The 14,067-nt window shown below is 40.0% G+C and overlaps 1 protein-coding gene across 1 annotated transcript in view; it reads right to left on the bottom strand.

The window, feature by feature from the left end:
* zgc:154142 (uncharacterized protein LOC555481 homolog) overlaps positions 1 to 14,067 on the bottom strand; it is a 50,669-nt gene that overhangs the window by 35,424 nt on the left and 1,178 nt on the right. Inside the window, exons 2-5 of the mRNA XM_062995292.1 lie at positions 8,572 to 8,708; positions 7,359 to 7,452; positions 2,308 to 2,448; positions 1,343 to 1,440 (exon numbers count right to left, since the gene is read on the bottom strand). Coding sequence (XP_062851362.1) covers positions 1,343 to 1,440; positions 2,308 to 2,448; positions 7,359 to 7,452; positions 8,572 to 8,708 — 470 coding nt within the window. The remainder of the gene's footprint in view (positions 1 to 1,342; positions 1,441 to 2,307; positions 2,449 to 7,358; positions 7,453 to 8,571; positions 8,709 to 14,067) is intronic.

Genomic DNA, 14,067 nt, shown 5'->3' with positions numbered 1-14,067 from the left:
TCTTGTGGGGTGTTCCCGGTCTGCAGTGGTCAGTATCTATCAAAAGTGGTCCAAGGAAGGAACAGTGGTAAACCGGCAACAGGGTTTGGGCGGCCAAGGCTCATTGATGCACGGGGGGAGCGAAGGCTGGCCCGTGTGGTCTGAACCAACAGACGAGCTACTGTGGCTCAAACTGCTGAAGAAGTTCATGCTGGTTCTGATAGAAAGGGGTCAGAACACACAGAGCAGCACAGTTTGTTGTGTATGGGGTAGCAAAAGGGGGGCCAACACAATATTAGGAAGGTGGTCATAATGTTATGCCTAATCGGTGTATATCTACATATTTTATGTCTAGTAGAGATTGTTGCCAGCTGATTTCTTGCCTGACTTTAAAGACCATAACCAAAAAATAAATAAACATTCTGTATTATTAATAAATTAGCCAGGTAAAATTACTCAGCCACTTAAGATTCCAGCCGTCAGATGTAGAAGATGTGAAGCTGAATTGAGTTGCTGCCATCTGTTCTTTTTTTTGCTTCACAGTCTCTTGCCTTGAAACGTTGTGTTTCATCATTACAAGCACTGACAGTGATGTGGCATTTAATTTCTAATATTAATACTGCACATTAAATAGTGAAAATAGTTCATAAAATACACAATTGACTAGTCAGATCAGCACACAATACTGTCACATGACTGAGACATTTTTCACCGATCAGCCATAACATTAAAACCACCTCCTTGTTTCTACACTCACTGTTCATTTTATCAGCTCCACTTACCATATAGAAGCACTTTGTAGTTCTACAATTACTGACTGTAGTTCATGTGTTTCTCTGCATACTTTTTTTAACCTCCTTTTACTCTGTTTTTCAATGGTCAAGACCCCCACAGGACCACTACAGAGCAGGTATTATTTAGATTCTCAGCACTGCAGTATCACTGACATGGTGGTGGTGTGTTAGTGTGTGTTGTGCTGGTATGAGTGGATAAGACACAGCAGCACTGATGGAGTTTTTAAACACCTCACTGTCACTGCTGGACAGAGAATAGTCCACCAACCAAAAATATCCAGCCAACAGCATCCTGTCAGCAGCGTCCTGTGATCACTGATGAAGGTCTAGAAGATGACCAACTCAAACAGCAGCAATAGATGAGCGATTGTCTCTGACTTTACATCTACAAAGTGGACCAACTGGGTAGGAGTGTCTAATAGAGTGGACAGTGAGTGGACACGGTATTTAAAAACTCCAGCAGCGCTGCTGTGTCTGTATATACTTCGACCAGCTTCTCAGTCCACCAGCGATATAAAAGCCAAAAGCTTACCAAACAAGAAAATATAAGAAAAAAGACACAATAAAACCTGGTAAACAACTCCATTCTCATAGTTCTTCTCTGGGAAACCGGGGGTCCCCAGCTCTCCTTGTTCACCTTGCAGAAGGCCACCAGCCCCGACTATTTCTGGACGGAGAAGGAGACACAGAATTAGAGCAGGTAGACGAAGAGGCAGATAGAGAGGAGGCAGGGATGGTTTAACTGTCTGAAACCCGAGAGATATCTGAATCCTGTCATCTTTTGGTTTCGCACTGATGCAGCTCCTGAATTTCTAGGTCAGCGCTGGTATGAAATAGAGCTACTGCTGTCAATCCCTCTGGATTTACCCAGAGATTCAAGTAATTAGGCTTGTTATGCAAACTAATGCCAGATACAGAAAAGTATCTGTTTGTAAACCATTAATGAGTTTGTAATAAAAAATATATATAAATCAATCACCAGTAAATATTTTTCATTATATGTCAAATTCATTATATGTGGGCTATATATGGCAGATTTCATGTAACCGTAGTGTATGTGTGCAGCCAACATTCTATTAAAGATATTCTGATATTTACATTGACATTAAGGGGCTAAAGTTTAACACGTGCAACTTATTATATGTGAATAGCTTAGAATGATTAGGGTTAGTGTTAGAGGCATTGCAATAATAACATTTAACCATATTAATCATGCATTTTTACATTTGTCTGAATCTTTAATGAAATCAGGGTGAACTTTTGGTATTGAAAGAGTAATAACCAATCAGATCCACTGAGGCATTTTATTCAGTAAATACTTGTGAAGTTGATTGACACAATACCAAGTGCGCACATGAAACAAACTAAACAAAACTGACATAGACGTAGACTAGAAAATATAAATATGAGATTTTAATCCTTCCTATCCAGTATTAGTAGGTTTAATCAAATTATCATATAATTAAATGTGAATATAAATAGGATTAGTGCATTTCTATTCATTTTAGGATGTATTATAAATCAGTGTAATTACCTGTAACCATTTCAGGATCCACAGCACGGTATGCAGCTCTAAATCCTTTCTCTGTTTTTCTGTCGTTGGTGTCAAAATAAACCACCAAGCGGTTTCCCAGTGACACCACCGGCTTTGGCACAGATTTACCACAGTATTTTCCTGTAGAATAAAATAAATCAAATTAAAAATTAAGCAATATTAGATAACTGCATGAAATCAGACTACATTTCTTTATTTTATTTTCCCAGCAATGAGGTTGTAGCATTAAAAACTCAGACTCAGCTTTGTTGTCATTCAAAACCATGTACATGATTAGAACGAAATGCAGTTACTTAGGTCTCGGTGTGTGTAACATAATAAAATATAAAATATAAATAGCAAAAAAACTATGTTAAGTATAAAATAAAACGTAAGACTTAAAAAACTAGCCGCTCAGGTGGCGCAGCGGTAAAAAGACACGCTGCAACCAGAGCTGGATTCCAGATACACCGTATCGAATCCAGCTCTGCTTCACCGGTTCGAAGTTGGGCGGCTGTATGAGCAACGATTGGCCGGTTGCTCAGTTGGGGGTGGGACAAAGAACCGGATGTGGGTCTCTTTCTGTCAGAATGCGATTACGACCTCTGTCTGCTGATTAGAGGCGCCTGCACAGAGATGGGGAAGAGTGCCTTTAGGGTGTGTCTCTCCGCACGCAACGCTAGGTGGCACCAAACTCATCAATGTGTGGGTGGCAAAGATACATCTGGCTGCTGCCCATGTTTCGGAGGGGATATGGGTTAGCTTCGATCTCCTCGGTCAGGGCAGGGTTTGGCATAGACAGAGAGGAAGCACGATGCAAATTGAACAATTGGCTGCGCTAAAGGGGGAGAAAAAAGGGGGGGGGGGACTTAAAAAACTAGAAGAAATAATTAAGACATGAATTTTAAATATTTACATTTACATTCACAAGTATTACACAAGTATTGCACAGGAACTACAGCAGCTTTATGTGGATCTAAAGTGCATGATTCAAAGTATAGCAGCAGAAAAAGGCAGCACCAGGTCACAGGTGTTTAAAGTGATTGGTGCATAGAAAAAATCATAAGAAATAAGAAAAGCTAAGCATACAAGCATTAGTATATACAAAAAATAAGAAGATAAACTCTTGTAGGTCAGCTATCAAAGTTAAATAGAGAAATATTATATTATATAAATATATTATCACTTTTGAGTGTACTTAGGTGACATCACAAACTAAACCACAAACTTAAATTGTGCAAATGCTGACAAACTCGTTAGTGTGATAGGATGTGGTTTAAAACACAGCTTCATGTCTGCTGGTTTTAAACACAATTTAATTTAATTTTAATGTTACTGGCTGCTTAAAGGCTTATTGTGCTGCTTTCTGCGAGTTTAAAATTGTGCATAAGACAGGCTTAATTCTACTTTAACTGAAATAAATGAAGCAAAAAAGGTAAATAAAATCTGCAGCCCAAAGCGTGAGACGATAGAACTGATAGGGATATAAGCCTACGCTGTCCTCAACAAAGGTGACCAAGAGCTTGTCTCACATTTCGCCTTCAGCAAAATGCACAACCAAAAAGGAAAGTATGAAAAAAATAACATGAAAGGAAATGGGTGGAAACTGAGTTACCACAGCACTAGCTACTCAATCCACCAGTGTGTAATAACTTATTAAGAGGAGCTCAGTTTATGCTGGGAGGCAAATAAAAAGGAGCAGGGCAGTCACTCCATCGCTGACACAGTCCACGCCAATGAGGATTCGTCTGTGGGTCTTCATTTAAAAGGGTGGAATCATTCCACCTCTAAAGGCACCCTGCCCATCCAAGACAGTTATTCCATGATGGTCAAAGGGCACTGCAACACTGACTGAGTTCCTTCCGAAAAAGGGCTCTACCAGCTGCAGCGCATTACCACTAATGAGAAACAGAGAATGTCTAATTAAAGAAAATGCCACAGACAGTCGTCTGCGCCTCTATTTCCCCTGCAAACTATTAGTAATGGTGATCCAAGTGACCTGCCAATCCACCCCTATAAACAGTTAGAAAGAAAGCCCAAACTGTTAACTTATACTGTTGTCATAACTAAACACCACTAAAACAACAAGAAGAACCAGTCACCAGATCTCAATTCATAAATCCATAATCTTTCCACCACTATTTAAACTCCAAGTGAAGAATGATTTTGAAAGCAAGGCACCCCAGTTTTGTTACGACTGGTAAAGCTGTTCTGGTGGACCAATATGTTTAAAGAAATGTCATTTTGCAGGGTTACTTATAGTTCCTAGAATTAAAACGATCACAGCTGGTGGAAAAGCATTTTCCTCTGTCCGGGACGCAGAGACAGTCTCTATGTTCAAGTCTAGATTAAAAACATATTTATTTACTCTTAGTTATGCTGTAATAATTAGTGGTGCCGGAGTCTAAAGCTACTCTCTGCAAAACTGACATTTTACTCTTAACAATTTCACATTGTAACTACATCTTCTGTTGTTTTACCCCGAGATGGTTCTGACGGAAACCTGTTCACCCTCTCGAGGTTAAAGACGGCAAGTTGAGACTTCAGTGCCTGCAATGCTGCTCCTGCTAGATGGGATGGGAACCTGGTGAGTTTGCACCAAAAATGTCCAGAACTTACAACAGACTTTATCACAGACTGGACTGAACAATGAAGAACTCACATTATTTTTTTGCTAGTTATAACTTTCAGTTCAATTTAATTTTGTGTTTGTATGATTTGTGTAAATCATGTTTATTTAAAGTATCCTCCAGACCACCCAAAAAGGATGGGGGTCCCTGCTGAGTCTGGTTTCTCTCAAGGTTTCTTCCTGTAATTTTAAGGGAGTTTTTCCTTGCCACTGTCGCCCTCAGCTTGCTCAATAGGGTTTTTTTTGGTCTGTTGGTCCTGGATTCTGCAAAATGGCTTTAAGACAATGCCCATTGTATATAGCGCTACATAAATAAATTTGATTTTGGTCTTAACTTTAATCTTTATTTGTATTGGTTTATATTATGCAGAGAAACATTTTGTCCAGGCCAGTAAAAATCCAAAATGTAATTTGATCGTTACTAAAATCACAGTGGATTTATCTCACTTGTGAGCAAAGTGACATGAGCCACTAAAGAAACAGAAAGCTGGTCTGTGGTTTATTTAAGAACTGAATGTGATTTACTCTGATCTACCGCTGCATTAAAATAAAACTTATTTTCTTAAGATATGTTGCCTTTAGGTACATATTACCCCAATGTACTGTATCCACAGTCAAGATTTATCATTTACTGTGAAAAAATAAGTGACCCAGAATTCAGAATGGTGGGGGACCAAAGCTGGACGTGATATCAAAGTGCAATCTTCTTAGCCTTGGCGTAAAGAGGACTGCAGCTACAGGGCTTGAGTGAGCTTGTGTATGTGTGGGTGTTAGAGATGGTGATCAATAATTCATGAGTTAGTGACCGCCTAAGTGGCCTATTTCTAAATGTGACTAGTATCAACCTCCCACAAATTAAACTACACTATATTGCCAAATGTATTTGGACACTTCCTAATTTCAGGTGTTTTAGTCACACTAGCAGAGGAAAATTCATTATATTATCATTTTATTAAAAATTATGGCCATAAAAACAATGTATAATGAGTTCGGTATGGATACACTCGAGTGGTCTGAGACTAATCCCAGTGAACACCTTCAGCATGAGCTGGAATACTGTGTGTGAGCCAGGCTTTCTCATCAACATCAGTGCCTGATGCTCTTTTAATTAAGCAGACACAGCAGCACTGTTGGAGTTTTTAAATACCGTGTCCACTCACTGTCCACTGTATTAGACACTCCTACCTAGTTGGTCCACCTTGTAGAAGTAAAGTCAGAGACGGTCGCTCATCTATTGCTGCTGTTTGAGTTGGTCATCTTCTAGACCTTCATCAGTGGTCACAGGATGCTGCCCACGGGGCGTTGTTGGCTGGATATATTTTTGGTTGGTGGACTATTCTCAGTCCAGCAGTGACAGTGAGGTGTTTAAAAACTCCAGCATGTCAGTGTCACTGCAGTGCTGAGAGTGATTCACCACCCAAGTAATACCTACTCTGTGGTGGTCCTGTGGGGGTCCTGACCATTGAAGAACAGGGTGAAAGAGGACTAAAAAGGTATGTAGAGAAACAGATGGACTACAGTCAGTAATTGTAGAACTACAAAGTGCTTCTATATGGTAAGTGGAGCTGATAAAATGGACAGTGAGTGTAAAAACAAGGAGGTGGTTTTAATGTTATGGCTGATCAGTGTACATTGACCAATCATAGTGAAGGGGCATCAAACTGGAACCAAAAACAAGACCATCCCAACCATGTGCTCCCCGAGACAGGGGTGTGGCACATAAACATGGCTGGGAGCTTCAGGAGCTCAGAGATGCTGGATTCGTGACACCCTCTAGTTTTCAGATGCTGTTCAGGCACAGTTGAAGATCTGAGGGACACGACCAGTAAGTCAGTTCCCTTCTGTTGTAACTGTAATGACTATTGTCTGGTCAAGGGACTTAGCATGAGGAGAGAAGAAATACAAAGAGCTTGGCATGATCCTTCATGTGTTTAGTGGTCACTGGGGAAACCAGCCACTGTCCAGTGGAAATAAATACATGGTGGCTTTAGATGTACGAGCCTGCAACACTATTTAGCCATCATGGGTGTCAACTGAAATGAGATAATAAACACGACTACTAGGAGTTGGGAGAAAAAGAAGAAAAATTAACGCAATAAAAGAACTGCTAATGAATAACTGTAATCTATAATGAGTAAGGGCTTTAAGCTGGTATACTGGTGTAAGTTTCTCTTTGCAGAAAAAGCGAAGCCTGTCATGACCTGATCTAAAGCCTCATTTCCCTGGCAGATTGAAGACAGATGCATAATAAATCCCTTCATCAGCACAGAGCGGTGTTTGTGAAAGCCGAGGCTGTGGATGATCGATACGTGTGGGCAGGTATTCCCCAGCTGAATGATTTTCTCTCACTTCCAGTCTACACCAGTGGAGGAAAAATCTCCTCAAAACATTACACAGTGATAGATTATCATGGGATTCTCACCAATAATTCCTGACTCGTCTCTAAGTGTCAGGGAGTCAGAACTGCATGTGTTCGAATCCTCCAAAGAGAAGTCGTGGAACCACAAATTGATTACCTGGAGATACAAAAAAGATTAGTGCACATTTCCCCGTGATTTAGTAAGGCCCTAATTATGGGGGTCTCTTCTGGTTGATGAATGGGGTACATGGGGTGAAGCTGTACAGAGCAACAGATGGGCCACAGTCACAGACAGGCTACAGTCAGTAATTGTATCCTTATTAAGTTAATCACCGATCAGCCATAACATTAAAACCACCTCCTTGTTTCTACACTCACTGTCCATTTATATCAGCTCTACTTACCATATAGAAGCACTTTGTAGTTCTACAATTACTGACTGTAGTCCATCTATTTCTCTGCATGCTTTGTTACCCCCTTTCATGCTGTTCCTCAGTGGTCAGGACTCTCCCAAGACCACTACAGAGCAGGTATTATTTGGGTGGTGGATCATTCTCAGCACTGCAGTGCTGCACTGCACTGACATGGTGGTGGTGTGTTAGTGTGTGTTGTGCTGGTATGAGTGGATCAGACACAGCAGCACTGCTGGAGTTTTTAAATACCGTGTCCATTCACTGTCCACTCTATTAGACACTCCTACCTAGTTGGTCCACCTTGTAGATGTAAAGTCAGAGACGATCGCTCATCTATTGCTTCTGTTTGAGTCAGTCATCTTCTAGATCTTCATCAGTAGTCACAGGACGCTGCCCACGGGGTGCTGTTGGCTGGATATTTTTGGTTGGTGGACTATTCTCAGTCCAGCAGTGACAGTGAGGTGTTTAAAAACTCCATCAACATTACGGTGTCTGATCCACTCATACCAGCACAACACACACTAACACACCACCACCATGTCAGTGTCACTGCAGTGCTGAGAATGATCCACTACCCAAATAATAACTGCTCTGTGGTGGTCCTGTGGGGGTCCTGACCATTGAAGAAGAACAGCATGAAAGGGGGCTAACAAAGCATGCAGAGAAATAGATGGACTACAGTCAGTAATTGTAGAACTACAAAGTACTTCTATATGGTAAGTGGAGCTGATCAAATGGACAGTGAGTGTAGAAACAAGGAGGTGTTTTAATGTTATGGTCGATCAGTGTATAAAATAATCAATCTAATCTGCATACCAGATAGGTGCACCTAATTAAGTGCATGTCCGGAAAACCTTGCCTACCTTCTTGCTGTCCACAGTGATGGTCCAGCTGCAGCTCTTGCCGCTTTCGTAGCCGTAGGGGTAATTTCCACTGGTGAACTCTCCAGACTCACCACTCAGATGCCCTGGGTTTCCACATCCTGAATCCAACACCACTTCTGCACACAGCAAGTCACGAAAAAGTCATTTGATGACAAGCATTTGCTCAGTACGACAGTAGTTAAGACGTGTTGTAGTGGTTAGTTCTAGAAGTAACACTTTGTGACAAGGGTTAATGGAATAGCATAGCTTAGTAAAATGCTAAATAAACAGCACTGATTTGCTAAACAGTCTGATTACTAGTGTGAGTCCTTTCTGCAGGTCTTGCTGATGAACACAAAACAATAATAAATTGAAAACGTTTTTCTGTAGATGCGACTTGCTATGAAAACCATGCTCATTTTAGATTAATAACAGCAGGACGAGGGTTCAAGTGGCGCATCGGTCTAACGGTCGGGTACACAACAGAAACAATTAGCTGTATTGAAGAGAGAGATTGCTAGATAGAAGGTCATCTTCATGTAGCTGCTGGTGTAAAGAAGTGGCTAGTGGCTATCTAACCTCTGCTAGCCTGCGGCCATTCTCAACCTGTGATAGTGTCATGCAAGCAGCAGGGGTTGCATTTGATCAGGCCGGCTTGTTGCTTAGTGTTAAACTTGGACTGTTCTGGACATTTTTACCTCTAAATATCATAGTCCAATCAGCATCAGGTTGTGTTCTTTACAGTACCGCCCCCGGATTGCTCTCATAGACTCTCATGATAAGGCTTTTTTTCCAGCTGTAGGCACTGCAATGTAATCTCAATGCCATCATTGTAAAATTGTAAAAATTGCCTCCTCCTCCTCCTCCCACCAACCCCCCGCATATTAGCAGTTTATGTGTGGATTTAACCTCTCTACACACCTAACAGACTGCAACTGCTGTTGTCAATTCAAAACAGCATTATTTCTGTTTATCCTCAATAAAAGGGTTAGGCGGTTAGGGTTGCACCTATAAAAAATATAATGGGTCTTACCCCATCATAGGAACATGATCAAAATCAAAAACAAACCAGCAGAATCTCACAATCACATTTATTCTGTCCGTTTTACTTAAATAAATACTCAAAAATAAATGAACATAAAAAATCACAATATTTCATAATGCTTTGCTATCGTTGCAAAATGAAAGCCAACCATAAACAGCAGAACCGCGACCCAGATCAGTCACACAGCAACAGAAAATCATAACCACTTATCTGCTTACCTGATCTATATCCATGTGTTGTTCCATTAGGGATATAATCCACTTTATATAAGACCATCTTGTATGTTTCCAGAATATATACATTTATATCCCCACTGTTTTATCCACCTAACTAATGAAAACTATTATATTTATTCTCTCGGCTTTCCCAGTAAAAAGCTTAAATTGGTGATTCGTTTACTAAACTGTCATTTATAAAACAACCAATGAAGAGAGAGATTGAAATTCCGCCCAGAATGTGAATTCTGAAGCTCTGATTGCTTTATACATCTGAATCAATTCACCGAATGAACCGATTCATGGAGTTGTTTATGCACAACATGATAATGAAACAGAGTGAGTCGTTTCTGACTCGTTAACTCTAAAGCCGACTCTAAAGCACACAAATGCGTAAATGCTCAGCGGGCCGGATCAAACAGCATAACGGGCCGGTTTAATGTCGAGTTTTTTATTGTTTTCTTTTTTTTTTTTTTACTCAGTAACGGGTGTTATTTAAAATGTAGCGAATTACAATTCTTAATACAAAACATACTTAAGTAAAAGTAAAATTACAGGTTTTTATTGTAACATTGAAAAATCCTAAGATTCAGGTTCAGCATTACATCAATACACTGACTTTAAATAATAAATCAATATGAATTAATAGTTTGTAATTACATAAATGCATAGTGGAGAGCACAGACGCTCATCAGCAATAAGAGCAAAAATTTCTAGCACACTTTCATTCCATATCATAATTTTAATTTGTCACTGCACTATTAGTATAAATAATATACAGTGTATCACAAAAGTGAGTACACCCCTCACATTTCTGCAGATATTTAAGTATATCTTTTCATGGGACAACACTGACAAAATGACACTTTGACACAATGAAAAGTAGTCTGTGTGCAGCTTATATAACAGTGTAAATTTATTCTTCCCTCAAAATAACTCAATATACAGCCATTAATGTCTAAACCACCGGCAACAAAAGTGAGTACACCCCTAAGAGACTACACCCCTAAATGTCCAAATTGAGCACTGCTTGTCATTTTCCCTCCAAAATGTCATGTGATTTGTCAGTGTTACTAGGTCTCAGGTGTGCATAGGGAGCAGGTGTGTTAAATTTAGTAGTACAGCTCTCACACTCTCTCATACTGGTCACTGAAAGTTCCAACATGGCACCTCATGGCAAAGAACTCTCTGAGGATCTTAAAAGACGAATTGTTGCGCTACATGAAGATGGCCAAGGCTACAAGAAGATTGCCAACACCCTGAAACTGAGCTGCAGCACAGTGGCCAAGATCATCCAGTGTTTTAAAAGAGCAGGGTCCACTCAGAACAGACCTCGCGTTGGTTGTCCAAAGAAGCTGAGTGCACGTGCTCAGCGTCACATCCAACTGCTGTCTTTGAAAGATAGGCGCAGGAGTGCTGTCAGCATTGCTGCAGAGATTGAAAAGGTGGGGGGTCAGCCTGTCAGTGCTCAGACCATACACCGCACACTACATCAAATTGGTCTGCATGGCTGTCACCCCAGAAGGAAGCCTCTTCTGAAGTCTCTACACAAGAAAGCCCGCAAACAGTTTGCTGAAGACATGTCAACAAAGGACATGGATTACTGGAACCATGTCCTATGGTCTGATGAGACCAAGATTAATTTTTTTGGTTCAGATGGTCTCAAGCATGTGTGGCGGCAATCAGGTGAGGAGTACAAAGATAAGTGTGTCATGCCTACAGTCAAGCATGGTGGTGGGAATGCCATGGTCTGGGGCTGCATGAGTGCAGCAGGTGATGGGGAGTTACATTTCATTGAGGGACACATGAACTCCAATATGTACCATGAAATACTGAAGCAGAGCATGATCCCCTCCCTCCGGAAACTGGGTCGCAGGGCAGTGTTCCAGCATGATAATGACCCCAAACACACCTCTAAGACGACCACTGCTTTATTGAAGAGGCTGAGGGTAAAGGTGATGGACTGGCCAAGCATGTCTCCAGACCTAAACCCAATAGAACATATTTGGGGCATCCTCAAGCGGAAGGTGGAGGAGCGCAAAGTCTCGAATATCCGCCAGCTCCGTGATGTCGTCATGGAGGAGTGGAAAAGCATTCCAGTGGCAACCTGTGAAGCTCTGGTAAACTCCATGCCCAGGAGAGTTAAGGCAGTTCTGGGAAATAATGGTGGCCACACAAAATATTGACACTTCAGGAACTTTCACTAAGGGGTGTACTCACTTTTGTTGCCGGTGGTTTAGACATTAATGGCTGTATATTGAGTTATTTTGAGGGAAGAATAAATTTACACTGTTATATAAGCTGCACACAGACTACTTTTCATTGTGTCAAAGTGTCATTTTGTCAGTGTTGTCCCATGAAAAGATATACTTAAATATCTGCAGAAATGTGAGGGGTGTACTCACTTTTGTGATACACTGTATATATATATATATATATATATATATATATATATATATATATATATATATATATATATATGATGCATTTCCATTGTGGATTCTGGATGGATCTATTTCACTTGGCATCAGTTCTGTCTGACTGCTAAACAATCATCATCGCTAAACGAATGCTGCAGCTCAGACACCGTTGGCCATTAAAATGGCAAATATTTGTCACTTTTCTCCCCAAAATGGATTTGTCCAAAGTTTTTAATCAAAGGGTTTGAAGCAGGGCAGAAAGTCTTCTAAAAAAAAAAAAGAAGTGAGTTCATCCAAAGTTGAATTGCTCTGCAGAATATTTCTGCCAGTTCAATTTTTCAGATTTGTAGAAAATGTATAGCTGAAGTAAAGTAGAATTTACAGTTTGCCTGTCAATCAATCAGCACTGATAAATCTTTGATGATTGGACTGGTGGTCTTAAGCTCTGGATTCTCTTATATGTAAAATGTAATTTTATGGTTTAATTTGTGTTTGTTTTTGTGTGTGTATACTTACCAATTACACACAGTGAGCTTCCCTACAATGTATTCCTACAATTCTTATGTGTTTGTTCATATGTGACTAGAAGTGTTTTTGTGGGAATTTGTGCCCATTTAGTCAAAATAGCTTTTTAAACAGAGGGCTTAGGTTTTCACACCAAACCAGGTCTTACATCACTTTGCTCATAGAAACACAGTCATGCTGGAACGGAAAAGGCCATCCCTAATTTCTTTTGGGGATCAATAAAGCAAGTAATCAATCAAACTTCTGCCACAGTTCGATGCATAACATGTTTTATACAGTATAACTGACTTTATACACCTATTAACAAGTGTATCCACATACCTTTGGCCATATCGTGTTCTATCAATATATGAATGATTTATTATCATTTAAACCATACTCACCGTGACCCTGACCAGTTTTGACACAGGTTGGCACATGCCAACTTTGACATATGTAAAATTTTATTTTATGGTTTAATTTGTGTGTGTTTGTGTGTGTGTGTACATTTTTACATTGTATAAGCCAATTACACACAGCGAGCATCCCTACAATGTATTCCTACAATTCTTACCACAGTAAGCATGTGCAGTTCTGTGTACACTGTCCTGTGTGTTCTCATTTGTTTTACTGGGCACGTGCACATGATTAAACTGACAATAAATCTCTTGCACTCACACTTCAACTTCATTTCTCTTATATCATTCACTTTCAATTAAAGTAATTTAACCCTGAGGTGTACAGTGTACATTAGTGATCTCAGAGCATTAGTGATCTTTAACAAATCATGTTCTTCATTTGCCCCTTATTTTTTGTAGATGCCTTCCTGACCAAAAATAATTTGTTAAGAAATTGTGCAACCTTAGTGTAGTTTTCATGCAGTACAGCCACTAATTATGCATACACTCCAGGACCACACATAAAACACATACAAAACAAGAGATAATACCCCCATTTCCCCAAGAGGATCAAACAAGTCTTATTTTATTTAATAAAAGAAATATTTGTTTTAAAAATAAACCATTCATAAAACTTTTTGGACTAGATGAGCAAGATATGTGAAAGCAGCCATAAGCCATAAAGGTCAAATCCAATTGAAGATCAGCACCAACTACAGTGGTACCTTGTATCTCAATGTCCAGCTCGATGCCATTCGGCGAGAAATTTGTACCCTTAAACTCAACATTTTCCTTGAACTCAATGTGTGTGCAATAAAACGTCATCAAAGTGCGAATATGAGATGAATCTGCATTTGTGTGGAATAACCATCAGATTCACTCTGAAAGCTTCACATGTATCTGTGTTTATCTGG

This window comes from Trichomycterus rosablanca, chromosome 5 (assembly GCF_030014385.1).
Source record: "Trichomycterus rosablanca isolate fTriRos1 chromosome 5, fTriRos1.hap1, whole genome shotgun sequence".
NCBI classification, from domain to species: Eukaryota; Metazoa; Chordata; class Actinopteri; order Siluriformes; family Trichomycteridae; genus Trichomycterus; species Trichomycterus rosablanca.
The sequence above is the reverse complement of the archived record's forward strand: the minus strand, read 5'-3'. Positions and strand labels throughout refer to the sequence as shown.